Source organism: Lepidochelys olivacea (genome assembly GCF_965140295.1).
Source record: "Lepidochelys olivacea isolate rLepOli2 genome assembly, chromosome: 9".
In the NCBI taxonomy this organism is placed as follows: Eukaryota; Metazoa; Chordata; order Testudines; family Cheloniidae; genus Lepidochelys; species Lepidochelys olivacea.
In genome coordinates this window covers 102,884,975-102,909,205 of record NC_140419.1, presented here as the reverse complement: position 1 = coordinate 102,909,205, position 24,231 = coordinate 102,884,975, and the positions used below count along the sequence as shown (strand labels likewise).

The 24,231-nt window shown below is 53.6% G+C and overlaps 1 protein-coding gene across 11 annotated transcripts; it reads left to right on the top strand.

The window, feature by feature from the left end:
* Nucleotides 1–395: 395 nt before the first annotated feature.
* On the top strand, nucleotides 396–17,528 carry LOC311526842 (sestrin-3-like). Of its 11 annotated transcripts, none has more exons than XM_084640313.1 (10): nucleotides 396–515; nucleotides 8,920–9,019; nucleotides 10,805–11,008; nucleotides 11,505–11,687; nucleotides 11,950–12,183; nucleotides 12,280–12,391; nucleotides 13,092–13,210; nucleotides 13,937–14,127; nucleotides 14,850–14,994; nucleotides 15,915–17,528. In XM_084640313.1, exons 3-10 carry the CDS (start codon nucleotides 10,814–10,816, stop codon nucleotides 16,002–16,004), a joined length of 1,269 nt encoding a protein of 422 aa, XP_084496439.1. In that variant the 5' UTR covers nucleotides 396–515; nucleotides 8,920–9,019; nucleotides 10,805–10,813; the 3' UTR covers nucleotides 16,005–17,528. The 11 variants fall into 11 exon arrangements, with proteins under 11 accessions (XP_084496439.1, XP_084496437.1, XP_084496443.1 ...); XM_084640316.1 differs by lacking the exon at nucleotides 396–515 and adding an exon at nucleotides 2,218–2,312; XM_084640315.1 differs by lacking the exon at nucleotides 396–515 and adding an exon at nucleotides 6,122–6,759.
* Nucleotides 17,529–24,231: the final 6,703 nt, after the last annotated feature.

Below are 24,231 nucleotides of genomic sequence, written 5' to 3'. Positions count from 1 at the left end.
GGGCCCGCCTTCCTCTGCAAAGTGCGGGCTGGCTCCCGGCAGGAGACCCGACCCGACCCGACCCGACCCGGCCCGGCAGCGCACAGCAGCCGCCAGAGCACAATCCGCCGGCCGGCTCCGGCCGCCGCTCCCCTGCCGGGGCGGGGCCAGGAGACGAGGCTCCCCGCCCGCCCGACGTGCGAAGCCGCGCCCCTTTCCCGGGGAGTGGGCGGGACTACATCCCTTGACAGGCAGGTAACTTTCCACCGTCCTCCACGTGGTCCGGCCGGACACCAGCCCCTAGGCTCGGATTGGCTGAAGATTTACAGTGTTCTCGCCCATCTCTACAGCGATTGGTCGCTGATGTGAGCCCGGCACGCCCCCTTCGAGCTCCTGCCCCGAGCTCTGCCCCGGCTTGCAGTTTCCCTGGGCAGACGGCGGAGGAGGTTGGTACCGGCAGGCTGCTAACCATGATTCTGTGTCCCCCGAGCACGGAGCACCCCCGCGGAAACCAGTGCCAGCGGCTGCAGGGCCAGGTGAGCTCCAGTGTCCCCCCCCCCCCCCCGCGGAAACCAGTGCCAGCGGCTGCAGGGCCAGGTGAGCTCCAGTGTCCCGTCCCCCCCGCGGAAACCAGGGCCAGCGGCTGCAGGGCCAGGTGAGCTCCAGTGCCCCCCAGTATCCCCCCCCCGCGGAAACCAGGGCCAGCGGCTGCAGGGCCAGGTGAGCTCCAGTGCCCCCCAGTATCCTCCCCCCGCGGAAACCAGTGCCAGCGGCTGCAGGGCCATGTGAGCTCCAGTGCCCCCCAGTATCCTCCCCCCCGCGGAAACCAGGGCCAGCGGCTGCAGGGCCAGGTGAGCTCCAGTATCCCCCCCCCCCCCGCGGAAACCAGTGCCAGCGGCTGCAGGGCCAGGTGAGCTCCAGTGCCCCCCAGTATCCTCCCCCCCGCGGAAACCAGGGCCAGCGGCTGCAGGGCCAGGTGAGCTCCAGTATCCCCCCCCCCGCGGAAACCAGGGCCAGCGGCTGCAGGGCCAGGTGAGCTCCAGTATCCCCCCCCCCCCCCCCCGCGGAAACCAGGGCCAGCGGCTGCAGGGCCAGGTGAGCTCCAGTATCTCCTCCCCCCCCCCCCCCGCGGAAACCAGGGCCAGCGGCTGCAGGGTCAGGTGACCTCCAGTGCCCCCCAGTATCTCCCCCCCCCCCCCCGCGGAAACCAGGGCCAGGTGAGCTCCAGTATCTCCCCCCCCCCCCCGCGGAAACCAGGGCCAGGTGAGCTCCAGTATCTCCCCCCCCCCCCCGCGGAAACCAGGGCCAGGTGAGCTCCAGTATCTCCCCCCCCCCCCCCGCGGAAACCAGGGCCAGGTGAGCTCCAGTATCTCCCCCCCCCCCCCCGCGGAAACCAGGGCCAGGTGAGCTCCAGTATCCCCCCCCCCCTCCGCGGAAACCAGGGCCAGCGGCTGCAGGCCAGGTGAGGACGCAGGTCACTTTCCGTCCCAGTTCGGGGGCCCCCCACCCCAATGCACTCAGAGCCGCGTAGACCTTCGCGGCCTCCAGTGGCCCCCGCCCCCTTCTCCCGGGCTCATCCGCCCCTGTCCCGGAGGTGGGGGAGTCCCCTGGGAAAGTTGGGGAAGGAGCCTGGAAGCTGCCGCGGGCACTTTGCCTCGCTGCCCGGGCTCCTGGCCCCGTTCCTCCCCACGCACCTTTCCTAGCCCCGGGGAGCGCTGGCCGCCGGAGGGAACCGTGTCCTCTCCTGGCCCGCAGCCCGGCTGGCTTCACTGCCTCCGGCCGGCAGGTGCCGGGGCAGGAGCCCGCAGCATCCCCCGAGCCCTGCGCAGTTCTTTGTCCTGGGATGCTGGATGCTTCGTCCTCCCCATCACTGCCAATCAAAGTTGTTTTTCTCCTTTCCTCCCGCACTTCCGCTGCTGCCCGCCGGGGGCGCTGCGCCTGCGCTGCGGCCGGGGAGAGACAATGGGGCGGGCCGGGGCCGGGCGCTCTTGCAGGGGCAGAGGCCCCGGGACGTGCTCGCTTGGCTCCGCGGCCGCAGGGGAGTCCCGGGGCCTGGCCCGAGCGCAGTGCCGCCGTTCTGGGGCTCTCCCAGGGCCTGGAGCCCCCGCCAGCCTTCAGAGCGGCCCCGTCCCCCTCCCAACCCTGCACTGCCTCATGCTGGACTTGCCATTGCCCAGGGAGAGGGGCTGTCTCCTGGCCCTGACAGCAGCCCCCCTGCGCTCTGTATCGGGGGGGCTGCACGGCGTTCTGCTGAAGGTCTGCCTTGGTACCCAGTGGGCGCTGCCGCCCAGCAATGCAGTCGTCTAGAGCTGGACTCTGATGCCTCAGGAACAGTGAGTCTGGGTCCTGTGTCTCCGCTTGCCTGCTTACTGCTCAGCCAGCCTTCTCCCCAGGGCCTCGGCACCTGGTGGGGTCTCTTCTAGAGTTCCTCCCTGACACTGGAAAGGCTCTACGGAGAGCCTCAGCCACTCCTGGTAGATTGAAATTGTTACGCATGGTTAATGGCTCTAGGAATTTGGGATACCAAATAGCCAGGGAGAGAAGAGGGGAGAAGACAGCGTCTCCAGAGCCACCTGTATGGCGTGGGGTTCCTGGAGTCCTGGGCAGGGGAATTCTCTCTCACTGGAGCCAAGGGGGGTGGGGGTTTTGGGGGAAGAGGACCTCACCATAGTACCAACAGGACAGGCGCAGAACACGGTCTGCCCCGTCATGCAGTGTTGGGCGGTTCAGTGTCTCCTAAGGAATGCTCTCTGCAGACAGTTATTTACCCTCATCACACCCTTTCTCTGTGCTGGGTCCCATGCTGAAGTGGGCTGTGAAGTATTGTGCACTCCCAAGAGGCCCACAGTACCTGAACAGAGCTTACAGGCTTTTCAGCAGCCAGGGGCTCCCCACTCCCAGCAGTGGACCTGATGTGGGGAGAAGAGAACAAGTCCCTTCTGCCCTTGCTTCCTATGCCTGCTCTTGGAAATGACACCCTGGGAAGATGGACATGAGTTGATTTAGGTTTCATTAATGTACAGTAACCAGGCTCCACAGGCTTCTTCAAATGGGAACTTGTGGGGAGTGTCTGAATAGTTCTGGTGACTTCCAAACCTCCAAGGCAGGCTGGGCACTTCTGAGTCCAGTGGGGGTGAGGAGCCGAGCCCAGAGGGGCAGAAAGCACAGACCCATAGAAAGCGAGTGAGAGCTGTTTGCTGCAGCATGTGCTGCTCTGCATGCTGCTTCTCCTGCTGACAGAATGACGTCACTTGGCTTCAGGCTGAGCCAGAACTCAGATCTGTTTTTGGGAGCTCAGCCAGGGAGCTAGTGGGAGGGGACTGAAGGCAGCAATACAGGGGCCAAGCTGCAAGTGCAGTCCTTGGGATTATGGCCTCTGAGCCTGGGAAGTGGGGCGAGAACATTGTCACCCAGCTCAAAAATGCACCAAAGCCGACTTTCTTTTGTGTCAGAATCATAGAATATCAGGGTTGGAAGGGACCTCAGGAGGTCATCTAGTCCAACCCCCTGCTCAAAACCAGGACCCATCCCCAATTAAATCATCCCAGCCAGGGCTTTGTCAAGCCTGACCTTAAAAACTTCTAAGGAAGGAGATTCCACCACCTCCCTAGGCAACGCATTCCAGTGTTTCACCACCCTCCTAGTGAAAAAGTTTTTCCTAATATCCAATCTAAACCTCCCCCATTGCAACTTGAGCTAACAAATGCTCTTAAGAAAGGGGAAGTTGTGAGGAGGAGAGGGAAAGGCCCACCTAGCGGTGTGGAGCTGAGTAATTTTGCACTGTTGCGCCCCACTATCTCTGGTACAGAGAGCTGCTGGGCAGTAAAGGGGAACAGGAGCTTCTCAAAGAACTGCAGGAAAAGCTGTTCAAGATTTTAAGTAGTGAACTGAATCAGGAGAGCTTTGGAATGTATGCCTTACGTCAGAACACCTGCCATCCTCCCCATGGCCGGGGAGACACTTCAGGCTGCTGCTGCTGTCATCAAACCCTGCTGCATCCCCGAACTGCCATCCTCCCGGCACCTTCGAGGTGGCCCTGGCACTGCCAAGGGAAACTGACTCCTGGAAGATTGAAGAGCTTCTAGGTCACTGTTTAAATGTATCTAATGTTAATGCTCCCCTGTATTGATGTTTCAGGAATTCAAGGCTGTGTGCACTTGGCATTGTTGCTATCCTATGGGAATCACATGGCTCATCAGCCCCTCTTCTAGTCTGTGTGATAGATGCCCTGAAAAGTCTCTTTTCTCCCTCTGTTTTCGAGCTGTGAGCTGGGAAGGCCGCTGGCTTGACTCTTCCTTGCATGCATCCTGTTCACAGAGGATTGGTCAGTGCTGCTTGACTCAGCTGTTGATTGGCCAACCTCCCCTAGTGTGGAACAGGAAAGCTTGGCTGCTTTGTGCATTTCCATGCTGGACAGCACCTGCCTTGGCAGGACTCTGGCCCCAGGAAGTTTAAACATTTGGAACAGAGGGCAGAGATGTGGTGAACTCAAATGAAGTGGCACCTGGGAACCGGACAAAACTCAGCCTCTGTCCTGAGGAGCTTACAGTCTACAGAACTGGAAACCGGCTGACATTCCAAGCTATGTGCTCTAGCGGGGAGGAAAATGTTAATTAGCATTCAGCCTCTGAACTGATGTGAATAACTCAGTGAGAACCCCAGGCTCTTGGATCAGGCGCTTGTCAGCCTATCAAAGGGGAGTACAATTTTGGAATGTCCTCTGTTCTAGCTTTGGCAAAAGATTTCTTCTGGGAATGTCAGGGCAGGTGCCCTTAGGCAGGGTTCCTATCTTTTATTTATCCTATGTCCCAGGTGTGCTTGCATGCAACCTAGCCTGAGGAGCTAACATTACATTTCTCCAGAGCGCAGCTGGAGGTAACCAACCCAGAGAGTTCACACAGCCACCATTATGTGTGCATCTTGGTGGCTCCACCTTGGATTTTGCTTTTTACAAGAATGTAATGGGTAAGGCTGGCTAATAAATGAGCTCTGAGGAGGGTGGCCATGGGATTGGGAGGATGTTTCCCACGTAGGGCGCAGCATGAGAAAAGGCAGAGTTTGACCTTAGTGCCTGAATTGGGAAGATGGGAGCAAGGGCAAAGATGAAGGTGGGGTGGAGTTGTGTAGGTCCCTGAAGGTGGGAGTGCAGAGTTGAAATGTGACACAGATGGTGAAAAGAATCCAAGGTAAGGGTCTGGGGAGAGAACTCCAGCTGGAGTGCCAGTGTGAAACTCGGGGAAAGCTGCAGGAGCTGGATGGGACAGGGTTTGGGAGCAGGGGTAGAGAGAAAAGAGATGGATTTTGGAGCTGATGGGGAGAATCAACTAAAAGCATGGGTGGGAGTCTGGGACATGATGAAAATGCTGTTGTGGGCGGGGGAGGAGCAGCTCTTGTTTCTGTGCTGAGTATGAGCTGGTGCTGGGAGAAGGCCATTTGCAGCGACCATTTCAAGTACAGACCTGTGTAGAGGGGCTGGGCCAGATTAGAGAGCGTAACTGAAGCCGGAGAATAGATGAGGTATCCAGGCAGAGGGGATGAGGAAGGCCCCGTTGGAGAGGGTTGGGGCACTGGAGTACCCTGGGAAGGATGCACAGCAAGGCATCTAACTTGCCTCTGTGTGCTGGTATGGGTTTTAGGATCCCAGGCTGGAAGCAGTTTCCTTCCGCACCCAGTAGAAGCGGAGGGAGTAGAGGAGGGATAAGTGCCCCTCCCTCACATCAGTCCATGTGCTATAATTACCCATGTGTATGACAGCTGGACCCAGCTTGGGAGTGTTTCAATCTGCAAAGCCTCAAAATCATAGAATCATAGAATATCAGGGTTGGAAGGGACCCCAGAAGGTCATCTAGTCCAACCCCCTGCTCAAAGCAGGACCAATTCCCAGTTAAATCATCCCAGCCAGGGCTTTGTCAAGCCTGACTTTAAAAACCTCTAAGGAAGGAGATTCTACCACCTCCCTAGGTAACGCATTCCAGTGTTTCACCACCCTCTTAGTGAAAAAGTTTTTCCTAATATCCAATCTAAACCTCCCCCACTGCAACTTGAGACCATTACTCCTCGTTCTGTCATCTGCTACCATTGAGAACAGTCTAGAGCCATCCTCTTTGGAACCCCCTTTCAGGTAGTTGAAAGCAGCTATCAAATCCCCCCTCATTCTTCTCTTCTGCAGGCTAAGCAATCCCAGCTCCCTCAGCCTCTCCTCATAACTCATGTGTTCCAGTCCCCTAATCATTTTTGTTGCCCTTCGCTGGACTCTCTCCAATTTATCCACATCCTTCTTGTAGTGTGGGGCCCAAAACTGGACACAGTACTCCAGATGAGGCCTCACCAATGTCGAATAGAGGGGAACGATCACGTCCCTCGATCTGCTCGCTATGCCCCTACTTATACAAAATGACCCAGCGAGAGAGACTGCTGCATCCTGTGGTTGGGGCTGCGTTTGTACTTACAGGGGTTGCCATTGTATGCTGCAAAATCCTTTGCCCAGAAAGGGAGGGAATGCAAAGGCAGAATGGTAAAAGATTTTAATGGCAACCACTTTCTGCCTGTGTCAGACTGGCTTTATTTACAAACCCCAGGACTACTTCCTAAAACACCACCCAGGCCAGCTTCACGGACAATCCAGCCAGCTTCTCCTACCTCTTGCAAGATCACAGCTAACCGGTATTGGAACTGAGCCAAGGGCACTGATGGGTAACGCAGAATAGAATCTGGCTTGCCCTCCTGCGGCCCCACTGACTTCTGCATTTCTAACAGGAGCAAAAACATGTTTGCTGACAGGTTGGTTTTTTGGAGTGGGGGAGGACCTGGAGATGTGCTGGGAGAAGGCATGTTGAGCAAGATGGGGGCGTTTCTGCTTACTCGCTTTCCTGATCATTACCGCCTTTGAATAGCCTCTCAAAAGTCCCACTGTTGAAAGCGAAGCCTGTTCTGTGGCTCGAGGGCAAACTGAATGGAAGCTCTCGCAGTGACTAGATTTCTTCCAGTGCACAGGCAAGAGCGGGCTCCAAAGCTGCACATGCTCTGCACTGTCTCCAAGAGTGAAATCATTTGCTGGGCCTGTGTTGTTGCCATTGTTCCCCAGCTGAGGCCAGATCTAAGGGGCACGGGTTCTGGGGGGAGGGGGCTAACGCACCCCCTGGTGTGAAGTGGTTTCCATCATGAACAGGGTTTACAGTTTGGGTCAATGGCTCTCAGCACCCGCACTGCACACATTGTTCCAGCACCCCTGAAGGGGCACTGTGGATTTTTACAAGAGCAATGATTAAAATTTGATGCATCTCTTTCCTCTGCCCCAAGCCTGGCCACCGCTGCAGTGGCTTGTGGGAATCCCTGCTACAGGGGATCCCAAACTCACTGAGGCAGGGTTACAGAGCAGGAGAGAGCCACTCAAAGAGCTCTTGGGAGTCACTGTGGATAGTTCCCCAGCGGCTAGAAAGAAGTAAATGGTGGGTAAAGAGCCACCTTACTGCTTGCTTATTCTTCCATATCTAGGCTGATGTGCCCCATCCCCCCTGGCCAGCTGCTCTGGGGAGCTGGTGAGGTAGTGGCAAGGCACGGCAGCCTGCAGCAGCAGCTGGAACAATAGGATGTGGCAACTCACAGCGATAACTAGGAGCAACAGCCCAATACTTTCCTAGGCCTTTGTGTGTGACAGGAAATTCCTGGTCCCCTATTTGGATATCTTCCCAGGGGGATACAGCCATACCTTGTCTCAGGTAGCTGCAGAGTTTCACAGAACTCTGAAAGAGTCAACATATATTATTTGATCCCATAACTGCCTGGCAAAGCTGGTCTTCCTCCCCTAAGGAGGCAGAATTCCCCTTGTCTGGTGAGTGCATGCGCCCAAAAGACTCAGCACAGATTTCTGGCTTGTTGTTCTCCCCTGCTATACGCTGACAAGAGGAGCCAGGCATCGCTTTTATTTATATCTATTGGGGTTGTTTGTCCCCCCCCACAACCCTGCTGCAGGCAAGGGAGCAAAACTGCGCTCAGATGTTGTTCCAAAAGTATTTGGAAGTGGGTAGCGCTCCCCATGCCCTCAAAGAGATTGATCTTGTCTTGTCTCCCCAAAGGGGCAGTACTGTGGCAGGATCATGGGCTTCACTGGGAGAAGGAGCTACAGCAGAGGTGCAAATGAATTTTCACTTAAGCTTTTGTCACTACTGAGTCTTGCAATACTAACGTACAGGAAAATGAGCTAATGGAAAGACCGTTCAATTGGGTGACTGGTTGCTGATGCAGTCTGGCTTTTCCATCCCTCAATATTGCTGTCACTCTAACAGTTAAAGAATAACCTTCTAGATCACTTAGAAGCTACATTCCAAGCTTTTGGACAAGCATAGGTTTATAGACCCACCGGTGGCTGAAACAGTGGCTGCTAAAACTGGGTGGGAGTTAAGGGCGGGAAGGGAAAGCAAGGTGGAAGCTGGAATGACGGAATTTTTAATCCATCTTTAATCTCATTAGCCCTAAGGCTAAAAACACACAGGCTAGCTAGAAAACAATGGCATGGTGGGTTCACTTCTAGCTCAGTGGTCCCTTGGCTAACTTCAGGCACTCACTGCAGTATCACTCTAAGAGCTGTGGCCTACTCACCGCAAACAGGGCTGACTTACTTATTGATCCCCTTTCCATGGAGCCTACAGCTGAGAATACCACTGACTGTGGGGAGAAAAACACTTGCTGTCTGTTCCTGCCCAGCAGTGCCAGTTTGCAATTGGAGAGCAGCTGCTGTCCCAGGAGGTTCTAGCTGTTATGGTGGGGGCAGCAAGAGAGTAGAATAAACTTCTTAGGAAAGATGCTAATCTAGCACCAGGATGGGGAGAGAACTAACTTTTCTGCAGTGCCCCTGTACTAGACTGAACAGATAGGCCTGTCTTCTCCAGGCTAGTGTCTACCTAGGATAGGTAACAAGCTTGTACTCTTGGTTTGCTGCAGCTGAGAGTGTGCTGCCTGGATTCCTGTATAGGACCCAATCCTCCCACCTACAGGAGCCCTGACGCTCAGCACGAGCTGGAAACATGACTCTGACCAACAGGTTAGAATGCACTGCTTGGGCCCCTCTGCATTGCTCCTCCTCCCCTCCCTTGGCTGGCCTGGGACTGGCTCTGTAAGCAGAAGGGAACAAACCAGTAGTCAGGTGGTCTTCATGCCGAACTACCTGTGAAGACCAGAGGGAGCTGGGGGTTGGAAGTCGGGAAGGGGGCAGGGGACAAGTGCCTGCTTTCTTTATCTAGCATTTATGTCGTCTGTTGCTTTCTGCTGTTCTGATCACACATCATCCTTATAAGGATCAAGAGCATGTGTTGGCCTTCCTGAGGCTTCACCTCCTGGCCAGAGAGAATAACTCCAAGGCCTGCAGCGGCCTTGGTGGGGCAGGGGCTGTCTGGAGCTGACGAGCACTATGGGCTGAGTGAGTGTAAGCTCACAGTTTTGCGGGAGAGGGCTGGGGAGAGAAACATCTCAGTGTTGATCTCTTCACTGCATTAACTGTGCGAGTCAGTCTTCCCAAAAGAGCAAGCTCTCAGGCAGGTTCTGGTTGAGGAGTGGCTTCTTCTTTAAACTCCCTAATGGGTCCTGTTGCTGCATGTAGCCAAGGGGGCTTGCAGAAGGGAGTGACTGGGGGAGGAGTGCTTAATTGCTAACCAAAAAAGCTGAGAGGTTATGCCTGTCTTCAGACTCCCACAGTAAAAGTAGGTGTGCCTCTCGCTTGTTGGGGTGAGTGACCATGGTGACCAGATGCCGTGGTAACAAGGAACATAAGAAAGAAACCCTTGGCCAGAAGCACTTGCTGTAAGAGGATAATGGGGTTCATGTACATTGCCCTGTAGTCCCTGACCTTCTCCCATACAGGTGGGCTCCTCACTGGAATGACACAGCTGGGCACTGGCTGCTCTGCGAACTGCCTGTGGCCACGTTCCCCTGCAGGGAGGGGAAATCCTAGGACCTAGGACACCACTGTTTGTACTCTTAACTTGCTGCTCTAAGGAGGTGTGGGCCCTCCCGCCAGTATTGAGTGAGCTGGATATTCCCTGCCTCCAGCATTCTTCTCAAAAGGATGCAAAAGGAGCTGAGTCACTACTCTTGAATGGGACTGTTGGCCCCACAGGTGCTCCCGTTCTCCTGACACAAGCCAGAGGCCCAGAGGCACTAGCCATCCCTAGAAAGCCAGACCGGCACAGGAGCGCTGCTTCCAAGATTTTGAGAGCGCTTTCTGAGTAGGGATAAAGGCCTTGTGCACTGAAATGGAAAAGCCCTATTAAATCCCTCTTGTTCCAGCCCCATTGGGCAGAAGCAAGATTACTCCTATTCTCCAGAGCTTCATCCACTATTCGAGCCCCAAGCGGTGGTGCTTCCAGCCCTTTCCGTGGGGAGACTGCTCCACACGCTAACTGGACATGACTCAGGCAGCTTCCAGTTTAACAAGAGGGTAAAGTCATGCCTGTTACAAACGAGCTCCCCGCTTTGTAGCCAGTATCGGCCTCCTGTTTCAGCCTTGCTTGGAATCCCAAACCCAGCGTGGCAGTCTCTGACCAGAGAAATGGCTGTTGTCCAAACCCCTGGCCTTCCCTTTAGCGGGCTTGGGTCAAGGACCGTATAGGAAGAATCTGCCCCGAAACAAGGGAACCTCAGCTTCCCCTTTGTGACATTTACTGCTTAGCTCTCTTAGCCAGGGGCGTGCTTACAAGGGCCAACTGCTGCGATGTTGGGACTGGTGCTATTTCAGCCTCTCTCAGCTCTCCAGCAGACTCCAAGCCCCCAAGTGAAAGCCAGCTCCTGCTGGAGTGGGCCCACTCTGATACTGGGCCTCTGTCTCCCTCAGGTAGTGAAGATGACCAGTAGCGACCAAGAGCGTCCACAGTTCCTGTTTGTGAAAGCGCTGGCCAGCCGGGGGCGCCTGGAGGCGGTGACACAGCAGATGGGGTACCACCCGCAGTATCTGGACAGCTTCCTCAAGATGCAGCACTACCTGCTTCACATGGACGGCCCGCTGCCGTTTGCCTGCAGACACTACATCGCCATCATGGTACGTGCCAACCCTCGCTTCTTGGAAAGCAGCTGAAGTAAAGGCCTCCTTCCTATGGCAACAGCCTGCCAGGGCATAACGGTAGCCTGTGGAGCCCTCAGCCCTTAGCTTGGCTGATGCCCAGTGTCTAGTACCTCCCACGTCTCCATAGGAAGCTCAGTGATGGAGGAGGCAAGGGTGAGCTCTGCCCTCGGTCGCCATTATTCTGTGCTGCCAGAGTCTGGGGTCACCTCTCCCTGCTGAAGGCCTCAGTTAGGTTCTGTCTCTGCGTCCCTCTGCAGGAGTTTGGAATATCCTTTGTGGCTTGGCCCTAGCTAGACGCCAAAGCTTCTCGTTGGGTGGGTGGCCTTGGACTTCATGCTCAGCTGGAGTCTTCAGAAAGTTGCTCGTGCTGGTTATCTGGGTGGGGCCCCTGGCCCTGTGGATACTGCACTGTTCTCTGGAGAAGCTGCTAGGGCCATGCTTCATGCACTCAGGGTCTGAGTTGCTCTTGCAGGCAGCTGCTCGGCACCAGTGCTGGTATCTGGTGAATCTGCACATGCTGCAGTTCCTGCGAGTGGGGGGAGATCCCCAGTGGCTGCGGGGCCTGGACTTCATCCCTCCCAAACTCCGCAATCTTAATGAGATCAACAAGATCCTGGCTCATCGGCCTTGGCTCATCAGCAAGGAACACATAGAGGTAACTGCACGTGGGACACGGATGTGAAGAGTCTGGGTGTGGGCTGATGGGCAGGATTACAGAGACTGGAATGAGAAGGGAACATAGGGCTGAGAGCTGCCCACTCCTCCCATCATGCATGGCCCCCTTGGCAGATTCCTTCGAGAGGGGGCCTTGCATGAAGAGGGAGGAGACCTTGGTGAGTCACTTGATGGACGGGGCAGCCAGTAACCCAGTCTGTTTTCTTGCTGTGCTATCAGTTTCTGTCTGACCTACCCCACAGAAGCTGCTGAAGATCAGTGAGCAGAGCTGGTCTCTGGCAGAGCTGGTCCACGCTGTGGTCCTCGTGGCGCATTACCATGCTCTTGCCAGCTTTGTCTTTGGTTGTGGCTGTGAGCTGGAGTGGCTGGATGGCAGGAGCATACTGAAGTCAACGTTGCCAGGGAACCAGTGTTTCTGTGAGTCCGCCAGCGGGAACAGCTGTAATCTGGAGTTGCTGCGCATCAACCGCAAACGGGTGAGCCACCAAGGATTTAACTTTCCCAGCGGCCAGGGGGCCAGCAGAATGAGGACTGCTGGCTGATTAAGAGTTGTGTAATGTCTTCCCACGCAGTCTCTGGATTCCTGTGTGGAGCTGGAATCGCTCCGGGAACGTATCCAGAGGATCCACCTGGAGAGTGAGGGCCGAGAGGAAATGAGGCCACCGCAACAAGACAGAGAGGAAGGTAATCCAAAGGGGCAGGCTGGAGATCTGACACCCCAGAGGTCTCCGCCAGGAGAAGGGCAAGCCCCCAATTTAGGCCTGTCCCTGTAGAGGCTGCAGTTGCCACCCAGGACTCTCCTCTCTTTGTAGGACTAGAAGGATGTACTACAAAGAGTTACCTCCAAGCTCCTTGCAAAGCAGAGTATCTGGTGTGGAACTGGGGGTTTGTGTCCTTAACACTGGTTAATTCACACCCTTCCAGATCATTGGAGAGGACTGATGATGTTTTCCAGGACCATAAAGAGTAGGAATAGCAGAGGAAATCACAAATGTGCCTGTAGGGAACCTGCAAAGTAATGATGCTGAAGCGACCTCTTTCCCCAAGGGAGGGAAAGGAAGTGCCATTGATTCGTCTGTTTCAAAAGTGAAGAAAGCCCCAGGGAACATTGTAAGAATCCTTTTTGCCCTGGGAGAATGGTTTAGATGGGATGTAACGCTCATGAAACACGTACCAGAGCGCTTGGCTGCGATTGACTCTTAGCTGGCTCTGCAAGCTCAGAGGGGCAGTAATGCTGTGGGGGGTTGGGATTCCATGCCCCAGGAGATCTCTCTGGAGGGAGACCATGCCCCTTGCTGCTGAATGCTGCAGAGAAGCAGCATAAACTTGTGGCAGATCTGTTGTAATCTCCCCTGTGGGTGGCGGTGGGCTCTTTTTCCCTCAGATTTTGATGGGGAAATCGTCAGAGCCACAGATCTCTCCTGCTATGTGCAGGACCCTGATTTTGGATACCAGGACTTTGCCAGGCGAGATGAAGATCAGACCCAGATATTTAGAGTCCAGGTGAGAGTTTTGTTCTTTTTTTATGGGGTGACCCTGGAAGGCAGGAGCAAAGTCTGGGCCCAGGATCTCTGTCCATGTCAACAGTAGGGTGACAGCATGCCGTGCAGCTGCGCTAGGCTCACATGCCTTAGACTAAAACAGCAGCATCCACAGGGGGGCATGTAAACCAGAGTGAGAGAGGGCTACACCAGCCACTGTCCTGGTGCGGCGTCACTCTGAAAAGTGACTGTCAATATGCCCCATCTTACAAGAAGCAGGTTGTGGAAAGAGATGAGTCAGAACTACTGACCTTGGGGACAGATGAGTATTCTGCTGTTGCAGATCCAGCACAGCTCTGGGGGAGGAGCCAGATTCTGTTCAGGAGCTTCCATTGCCCATGAACCAAGGTGTTGTGTTACATCTCCGGCTGTCAGCTACTGCCACTCCTGTATGTAAGCCCTAGTGCCTCCAGATCCGTGAGCAGCAGGGGCCTGATACAAAGTCACCAAAGTTCCAATAGCAGGATCAGATGTCCTCTTGCACCTGACAACTCCACTAGAGGCTGCTAGCAAAGCAGGAAAACCTCTTTCTGTTCTGATTCCAGCAAGAGCTTGCCCTTTCTGAGACATAAGAGACACTGACACAACACCGCTTTCAGCCTCGGTGGCTTTTCCACTGGCTCATTTCATGGGGCACCTGCGCTGAGTTCCCTCTCTGGCGCTGAAGGCATCTTGCTCTGTTTGGCAGGATTACTCCTGGGAAGACCATGGATTCTCGTTGGTAAACAGACTCTACTCTGACGTTGGCCACCTCCTGGATGAGAAGTTCCGTACAGTTGACGGTCTCCAGAGCAATGCCATGGCCAAGCGGCAAGGCTGTGAATCTTCTGTCTTCAAACGGGGCATCTGGAACTATATCCACTGCATGTTTGGAATCAGGTATCCCAGCCCTACAGGGCCAGGGGGAAGGGTCTCAGTGCAAGGCCTACATGGGGTTGTCACTGGAGAAAATCTAACTCGTAGTATATGTGTGATCCATCTGGGAGGGGAGCTTGGCCTGAGAAATGGGGACATTACAGCTATCTCTGTTCCCTAACCTTCTGGGACTTCTTCCAGGCCGGTTAAGAGAGTCAGTGAGGAATTCAACAGGGATAGGTTGACATGAGCCTTCATACCTGGCGGAGCTTTGGGATGACGGGGTTGCCCATGGTGCTCCCCCCAACCCCTTCTCAGGATGTTGTGTGGGAGTGGCTCGGGTATGGTTTACGTTAGGTAGCAGCAGAATTATTTTGCTATACCCTCGCTTTTTACCAGCCATAAGAGTGAGCGGGGTGTGGAGAGGAGCAAGTGGGGAGTGGGGGAAAGGGGCGGCTTGGGGAGAAGGGGTGACATGGGGGCGGGGCCATGTTTTTGGTACCAGTGGCGCGCCCCCCACCCCCTTTTAGGGAGCTTCCATTGCCCCTGAACCAAGGTGTTGTGTTACATCTCCAGCTGTCAGCTACTGTTACTCCTGTATGTAAGCCTAGTGCCTCCAGATCCGTGAGCAGCAGGGGCCTGATACAAGCGGTCACTCCAGCTCCTCTGGCTGCTGTCCTGATCCCAGAGAAGGTTGTGGCAGGTGGGCACATGGAAGCTGGTTCTCACTGGAACTCTTCCCACAGGTACGACGACTATGATTACGCAGAAGTGAATCACTTTCTGGAGCGGATGCTCAAAGTTTACATTAAAACTGTGACTTGTTACCCAGAGAAGACTAACCCAGAAATGTTTGGCCGGTTCTGGAAGCAGTTCAAGCACAGTGAAAAGGTACAGGGGATCAGAGGAGAGCATGGCACATCTAATATCTCCATGTAGTCTATTTGGCCAGTTTTTGGAGCCAGCAGTGCTTCAAGGGAAGCTTGTGCAGCTGTTGGGTTGAGCCCAATGGCGGGAAGGGACCAGAGCTGCCGCACAAGGTCCTTCCCTCAAACCAAAGAGGTGTCAGGGAGGATCCAGGGAACACAGGACTTGGGTGCTCCTGTGGGGCTGGAACTGGGCATCAGGGAGTGAGACTCTTGGAGGCCTCGTCACTGATGGAGCTGCAAGCAATCTTGGGACACTAGTTGTGCTCTGCTGTACTGCGACCTGTGCTGAGCTGCGCAATGTTGAACAGCTGCAGTCACCCGGGAGGAGCAAAGCCTCTGCATATGGTCCGTGTCTACCTTGAAGGGCAGAATTGTTCTCAGCACCAGTCTTGCTTGCAAGGCGCATGTGAGGAGAAGCTGCTCTCCTACTGGAGTGAGCCTCTCTGGAGGCTCTGGCAGACGGGGCCCCTGACTACCACATCCTCTGTAGTTGCTCCTGCAGAGATGACAGCAGGCTGTGGGTGGGAGGGAACTTGTGGTCTAATAAAACCCCCAGAACAGTTGAATCCACTGGGCCATGAAGTCCATACAGGGCTTGGTCTGGATCTACTTGAACATCCCTCCCTCTCACAGCTTCTCCAGTGCAGGCAGCTCATAGCCCTGCAGCATTAGCAGATCTCTAGCATTGCAAATCCATCCTCTCCACACAGGCTGACTGACTCCCTGCCCAGGCCAGAAGGACTCCATTAGCATTTAAACACTGGGCGTGAAGGGCTCAGTGTTCTGGGGCTGCCCCCTCTAGACCTGCCCCGACAGTCGTGCTCACAGGTCAGTGCGCTGAGCAAACTGCACCAAGCCTAAGCCCGTCTTTTGCTCCCTCAGGTCCACGTGAACCTTCTCATCCTGGAAGCCAGAATGCAAGCTGAGCTCCTGTATGCACTGCGAGCAATTACCCAGTATATGATCTCCTAGAGAGCAGGGGTGGCTGGGTTATGGCAGGGGTGGCGCACGCATCCCTACCTCTCCATGGACTCCATACTTGAACCATCGGGCTAGAACTGACTGCGATGGGTTTCTCTAACTTACTTGACTATTCTGTTTCTATGGGGCACGATGAGTGACCTTGTTATGTGCAATTACCAAGCTGTGAGGCAACTCCGTGTTGCTGTGATCTCGGTGTGAAGCTGGAGACGCGAATGTGTCCATGGCAGACTCCCAAAGACTTGGGGCAGGGAGGGAAGGATGGGCAGGTTGAGGGCATGTCTCTCTTCAAAGAGATGGGCTCTAACCATCCACAGTGGAAGCCCCTTCACCCAAGCAGCACAAGGAGCCTGCCCATGGGGGCAGCCCAGTGCAGGATCCTGTATGCGTTCCAGCCCTGGGGCAGAGCAGCAAGCTTGCTTCCTTTCCAGCACTGCAGCAGCATCACACTGGGCATGGCTGGCTGGTCAGAAGCAGCAGCTGTGGGGTGATGAAGTTACTGTGGAGTATCCCAGTTGGTAGGGTGGCTTGTGGGTGTGTTCTGAAACTCCTTTAGTCACAGGAGCAGGAGGGAGGAGCACTGGTTATGACCCAGGTTCTCAGAGACGAGCAGATCCTCCCGCTCCCCAGCACAGTACTGGAGGGAAACCAGCCTCCTGCATATGCTCTTGGCCATGCTGCCAACCTCCCGGCAGCACCATGCTGAGTACAGGTCAAGCTGTGGTACTCCTGAGGAGGTGCAGTGATCAACAGGCTGAATTCTCCCAGGGACAGGCTCTTGCCCCCAGCTCCTGGAGGTGGCTGCTTGGAATGTTTCACTTCTATAGAGCTGGGCTCTTGGACCTGCATCCCACCCTCTGGGTCTCCTATCGAGCCCCCCTTTCTACAGAAAGCCCAGGGGGGTCATTGTATCCAAACATGAGCTGGGTCCTAGCCCATGCTGCACTAGCCTTGGGATGGGTCACTTGCTGCTCGGTATTGCCATGTGGGCCATGGGCCTGTTTGCTCTTGATCGGTCAGGTCAACTGGAACAGCCTCAATCACCTCCTGTTATGGGGATGGCAGCCCTAGGACTGCAGCAGCTCCAGACTGACCAGCCTCCACCCACAGTTACAATGCACACACGGGCCTGCACCTCATTCTCTTTGCCATGGGCAAGATCCATATGCTGCAACACTTTGTGACCCTGGGAGGGACTGAGGAGTAACAACCTGCCTTACCTGTTACCGCTCTGGCTGGAGGAGAGCATGCTGTGCTGGGCTGTCCTTGGCTCGGTGGCTGGCCCAGCTTCAGAGGGAGATTCAGGTAAGGGCTGTGTACAGAGGCCCCTTCTCCAAAGAGCTTTTTTGGGGCATGAGGACACAGCTGGGACCTTCCTAGTAACTGGAGTCTGGAGGGGCAGGGACTGGGAGGCCAGTGTGAGGTCAACCTGGTTACTTGTGTGGAGAGAGCGTTATGTGTGGAAGCTACAGAAAAAGCCTATTTTTGCTATGAATATAATTATGTTTGACACAATCTGCACCTGGCTTATCTCTCTTCAGGGGAAGGGGAGCTTCACTTGCCCTGGCTGGAGAGCTAACCCTTGTACAAGTGTGCTGTGGTCCATCTGCTCTGGTGGCAGGCAGGGCCGAGCTGCACTGGCATAGTGGGGGAGAAGCTTGTGCAGTGGCTTTCTACAGTAGGTCTGGTCATCTGTGTGCTGCAGGGACTGCATTCCTGAAGTCTCCTAGCTTTGCCTGAGCCCCTGGAGATGCAGCAGTGCTGTATGCGCTCCATAGCTAGTCAGGACAGAGGGTACTCCTCCCTCCCCTCTCGTGTCCTTTGGTTCCATGGCAATAGGAGCCGATGCACTGTCCCTCCTCGGAAATGACTGCTAGCCCTGCTGCTCTGGCCATCTCTCCCTCCCACAGCAGCACTTCTTCCCTTGCTGTCCAGAACAGCTCTGGCATCTTGCAGCACTCTGCTCAACAGTGCCCAGGGCGTTTGACTCGGACGTGAAAAGGGTTAACTGAACCTACGGGACTTCACTGCAAAAAAAGAGCAACGCTGCCATAGGTGTGTGGGTAGGGGGGGTGCTGGGTAACCTTAACCTCACCTCCCACCACATAGGTTACAGGACAGGAGTGAGTTTAAGGCTTCACTTCTGCCAGGGCAGCCTGCCTTCAAAGAAGGTGGGTGGGCAAGTGAGTTGTTCTGGATCCCTGGAATAGCACAAGCCAGGCAAACATTTCAGCAGGAGGCTTTCTGAAAAGACAGAGTCAAAGCTGTGCAGGGACTGATGACAATGTGGAAGCAGCTGCTTCTTTCCTATGCTGATTATCTACCCTTTGGGCCAGACAAGCTGTAAGATGTAAACCAAGCAGATCCCACTGGATTCTATCACTTCTGAACAGAACTGGGAGAAGGGGCGGGGAGAGGGGTTTGGGGTTTTTTTTGGCAGTGTAGGTGCTGAAAAACAGCAGTTTTGGTCAACCTTAAATTATTTGCAAATAGGTCTAATTTGCCAAATAGTTTTGACTGAAGTGGGAAAACTCAATGTTTCTGGAAACTTCAGCTCTCCGCCCAGTAGCAGCCCAGCCCAAAAGGCTAACAGTGTTAGGGCCTATTAGGAAAGGGATAGAAATCCATGATGTGCCCACACCTTGAATACTCTGTCCAGTTCTGGTTGCCCCATCTCTGAAAAGGTACAGAGAAGGGCAACAAAGATGATCAAGGGTATGGAAAGGCTTCCATGTGAGGAGAGACTACAATGACTAGGTCAGTTCAGTTTAGAAAAGAGATTAAGGGGTATATAATACAGATGTGTAAAAAATGAACAGAGAAGTTTTATATACCATCTCCCACAATACAAAAACCAGGGGTCACCCAATTTAATAGGCGGCAGCCTTAAGGCAAACATGAGGCAGTACATTTAGACACCATGCACACATAACCTGTGGAACCCATAGCCAGGGGATGTTGTGATGGCCAAAAGTATTAACTGGGCTAAAAAAAAAAAAGATAAATTCATGGAAGATAAATCCACCAATGGCTATTGACTAATACAGTCAGAGATGTGACCCTAAACCTCTGATTGCCAGGAGCTGGGAGGAGAAGACAGGGGGCTCATTCCTATTGCCCTCGTCTGTGCTCCCCGTGAAGGCCTGGTACTGGCTCCTGTCAGACAGAACCCTCGATGGACCATTGGTCTAACCCAGCATAGCCAATCTCATGTTGCGGTTTCAGTAATGTCAACTTTTTTATTTGCCCTGAAACTTTTCAATGCAGGGCATTTGTCAGAAAAACGATGCTGGAGCTCTCTCATCACCTTTAACTCTGAGGTGGGGGTCCCTGCTGGCAACTTGTAACAGTCATTAGGCCGGTGAGTGATGTAGCCTGGAGGATAGACTTGCCTAGGATCTGGGAGACACAAGCTCACAGTAGCATTAAACTGTTTAATCAGGCGAGACTGAGAAATACCCCAGGGGCACTAAGGCACTCCCACAATGCAGGAGCCCCAAGTTCAAATGCCTTGTGTACATCAGCCAGAAGGTAAAAGTGACCCTGGGTCTTCTGTAGCCTAGGAGCATAAAAAAACCATGGTTCTAAGAGAGGTCCTCTTCTCCTCCCCACATCATGATTTTGTGAATCTAGTCCTTTGCGGATAATACATGAAATCAACATGAAAGTTTCAGGTTGAAACAAAATGTTTCATGTTGACCCACCTCTAAATATTGACATTTATTTGCTGTAAATCTCTGAAAAATTGCCATTTTAGTTTGGCATGAATTTTTTTTCTCATTACTAGTGGAGGAGGAAAGAATACACAGCTCTTCTTCTAGCTCTGAGGCTGCAATTAACAAACCAAACTTCTGTGGGACTCAGTTGGTTACTAAAGCTGTGTCCACGCTGCCACTTTTGGTGCTAAAACTTTAGTCATTCAGGGGTGTGAAAAAACAGCCCTCTAAGTGACAAGTTTTAGTGCAGGAAAGCATCAGTGTAGACCATGCTTCATCGCCAGGAGCCGCGTTCCCGGTAATAAAGCTACCACAGCCTGTGCAGGGTGGGTTTTTTTAATCACCGGGAGAGCTCTCCCCCGGTGACAAAGCGTGTCTACACTGCCCATGTTTCAGAGTAGCAGCCGTGTTAGTCTGCATTCACAAAAAGAACAGGAGTATTTGTGGCACCTGAGAGACTAACCCATTTATTTGAGCATGAGCTTTCGTGAGCTACAGCTCATTTCATCGGTTGCCTTCAGTGGAAAATATCCGATGAAGTGAGCTGTAGCTCACAAAAGCTTATGCTCAAATAAATGGGTTAGTCTCTCAGGTGCCACAAGTCCTCCTGTTCTTTTTGTACTGACCCCGTCATAGCACGGCCGCAGCAGCACTGTAACGGGGGCAGTGTAGACATACCCTAAGTGGCTCTGGCAGTATTTTAAATGCCCAAGCACTCAGCTTAGCCTGCTTTTTAGTTCACCATGAGGTGCTCAGAGGCTTGAAGATATTAGCATAGTCACTCATTACCATCACAGCAAGAGATCATAGAATATCAGGGTTGGATGGGACCTCAGGAGGTCATCTAGTCCAACCCCCTGCTCAAAGCAGGACCAATCCCCAACTAAATCATCCCAGCCAGGGCTTTGTCAAGCCTGACCTTAAAAACTTCTAAGGAAGGAGATTCCACCACCTCCCTAGGTAACGCATTCCAGTGTTTCACCACCCTCCTAGTGAAAAAGTTTTTCCTACTATCCAACCTAAACCTCCCCCACTGCAACTTGAGACCATTACTCCTTGTCCTGTCCTCTTCTACCACTGAGAATAGTCTAGAACCATCCTCTCTGGAACCACCTCTCAGGTAGTTGAAAGCAGCTATCAAATCCCCCCTCATTCTTCTCTTCTGCAGGCTAAACAATCCCAGTTCCCTCAGCCTCTCCTCATAAGTCATGTGTTCCTGACCCCTAATCATTTTTGTTGCCCTTTGCTGGACTCTTTCCAATTTATCCACATCCTTCTTGTAGTGTGGGGCCCAAAACTGGACACAGTACTCCAGATGAGGCCTCACCAGTGTCGAATAGAGGGGGACGATCACCTCCCTCGATCTGCTCGCTATGCCCCTACTTATACATCCCAAAATGCCATTGGCCTTCTTGGCAACAAGGGCACACTGCTGACTCATATCCAGCTTCTCGTCCACTGTCACCCCTAGGTCCTTTTCCGCAGAACTGCTGCCTAGCCATTCGGTCCCTAGTCTGTAGCTGTGCATTGGGTTCTTCTGTCCTCAGTGCAGGATCCTGCACTTATCCTTATTGAATGATGAGCAATGTCTCTACTTTTGCGCCATTAACAGTGGCCCTCCTGTTAGTCAGAGGGAAGGCAAGGTTCCACCATGTTTCTATTGCCCTACGGTGTTACAAAAGGCTGGGGCAACCTTCCCTACTTCCAAGGACCTGACTCAACCTCTCTAACATATTCAGATTCTCTCATCTGAAGGGGGAAAAGTTTAAGGTAATGGGCTTGTACTTTCCTTGAACCAGCAACTGTGGATTTAATCTGAGCTACACCAGGAAGCTTTCTAGGCTACATGCTGACCACTGATTAAACAGCAAGCATGTGAGTCCCACTTCTGCCTCCTCCTCTAGCAGGAGTGAAGAACAGTAGCTCCTCTTAACTAAAAGGACAGTGGCAGTTACAATAGTCACTTCAAATTCCTGGCTCCTGCTGTTTTGTGTAGTCACTAACCTCATTGCAAAGTAGGTAACGAACCCTCCCCTTCTAGTGGGGCCTAGTTCCTGCTTGCTTTACACTCATGTCAGGCACCACAGAACCAGACCCCAAGACCTGGCCATGGCATTCACAGCTCTGCTAGCCTTAGCCTTTCCCAAGTATGGGCATCCCCTCTTACTCAGCTGGGAGCTGTAGACTTTTAGTCTGTTAATCCCTGTTCAGCAGCTAGTGTTTTTTGCATGTGTAAGCATTTGCCCAGGGCGGGAGGCATTCATGAGAAGTCAGTCAGGGAACTTTTGGAATCACTAAGGAGCTGACCCCTTAGTGATTGAAGTGATCAGAAAGCTGCTTGAGTGCGGCTGCCCATTCACCAGCAGGTGGCACCCTAGCCCCACAACTGTCCTCTTACACAGGCTGCACAGCTGTGGCATGTGCCCCTGGGCTGGTTCCCCCCAGGGCCCCTGGCAGGGAGGGAGACCAAGAGCTTGGCACCTGACTGATTAAACCAGACGCTCCTCCCCTCAACCCTTGAGCTGTAGCAGAGGAATGTTCTCTCCGGGGTCTGTTTTCAGAAACACCTTCGGTTCTGCTGCAGAGGGAGGAGGCAGGGCGGCACTCCAGAGCAGTGGTTCTCAACCTGTGGTACAAGTATCCCTAGGGATACACACAGGTCTTCGGGGGCGGGAGACGGGGGGACATCCACTCAGCTAGCTATTTGCCTAGTTTTACAACATAAAAAGCACTAGGGAAGTCAGTACAAGCTAAGATTTCAGAGAGTCAATGATTTGTTTATACAGCTCTGTGCTATACACTGAAATGTAAGTACAATATTTATACCCCAATTGATTAATAATGATATGGTGAAAGTCTCATGTTGCACCCCCATGCCTAAATTCCATAAGTAAGCAGGTCCATGCTGATTATTGCACTATTGCTGCCAAAAGTGAGACAGCAGATCCCATGGCCCACAGCTGTGAGCTCAGCTGCCACTCACTGTCTCTTCTAAAGCATAAAGCAAAAAGTACCATCACTCCCTCATTTGGGATTCAGGCCATCAGGGCCCATGAGCCATGGGGGCAATGCACAGAGCAGTTGCCAGCCTAGTATGATTCCTTCTCACTGCCTTGTGCACACAGCTGTGTTGGCAGAGGCAGGTGAGAGCTGCTTTGTAACAGTGGAGTGTTCCCAAGTTTTCTGGTGGGAGGAATGGTATGCACTAGTCCATGGAGAGCAACAAACAGTACTGGAATAGTTAGTGTCCACAGCTAGTCCATGGCCCCATTACAGGACAGGTTTGGGTACAGCTCTTGCAATAGCAGGAGTACTAAAGATGTAATGGAAATGGGGACACCGTTCAAGCAGTACCCTGCTCTAGGTCAAATTTCCTCCCCTTCTCCATTTACACTGACCTGCACTTAGCCTCTCACCAGATGCTGTGGCCAGGAAGCAGAATAAGGCAGGTGGAGTGCCCCCTCCTGGCACTTCTCACAGGTTGCATGCTCTCTACCCCAACAACTTCTAGCCCCACTTTCCTCTGGAGGCAGCAAGGGAGGGTCAGGGGTGAAAGTAACTTAACGGACTTATCGGTATCGGTACGCAGGGTGACACGGGTGAGGGGGGCAACTCTGGGCCCCTAGAAGGGGCAGGGCTGGGGCCAGACTCCCCTAGCCAGCCCTTCAGTGCTGCCCAGCCCCTTAATTTGCCAGGCTGTGAGGCAGTTGCCCCTTTTGTGCCCTCCCCATCAGTGGCCTTGCCCATACAGTTGGCTGTGTACCAGCTTTCTTACCAGTATGCCATACTGGCTTACTTTCACCTCTGGGGAGGGCAGGACATTTGTTCAACCTCATGCTGCAGTATTTAAAACAATCTCTAATTAGGGATTAGGATGAGCCCTTGAGGGTGGGTGTTATCCCACATCTGCTAAGTGGGGTTCTTACACCTTACTCCGAATCATCTGGTGCTGTTCACAGAGGGGTCACTGGGCTAGATGGACCTTGGCTTTGATCTAGTCTGGCAGTACATATGTGCCTAAAATAAGACTAGGCCCAGGTGAGAGCTGCCTCCCACCGAGCTGCTCAGCTCTGGACTGGAGGGTGGGAGCCTCATGAACAATGTCAGTCTGAGTGTTGTTATAAACAGACAAGACTCTAGCTCAGAGGTATAAAGCCGGGCAAGCTAGGGTGACAAAGCATCTAAAATACCCATTCTCATTTCAACCATCTGCCTTGTATTCCCTCCATGTGCCCTGCTGTGTTCTGTCCCAGTTTAATGTAGCCACCTGGCAGTAGATTAGCCTTCCCAATTAAAGTCTTAAATAGAGCTTTTCCTTTAGCACAGCACATCTGACGCTGCGTTTGGTCATGCAGGGGGAATGCCCCCCTCAGAGCAGAAATAGCTAATGCTCATTTAAAGGCCACTCAGCAGCCTGTGTGCTGCAACTGGGAGACACCCACCCCCATTAATGTCAGTGACACTGTTATCCTTGGGTTTGAGCCAAAATTGTAGGAGAAATG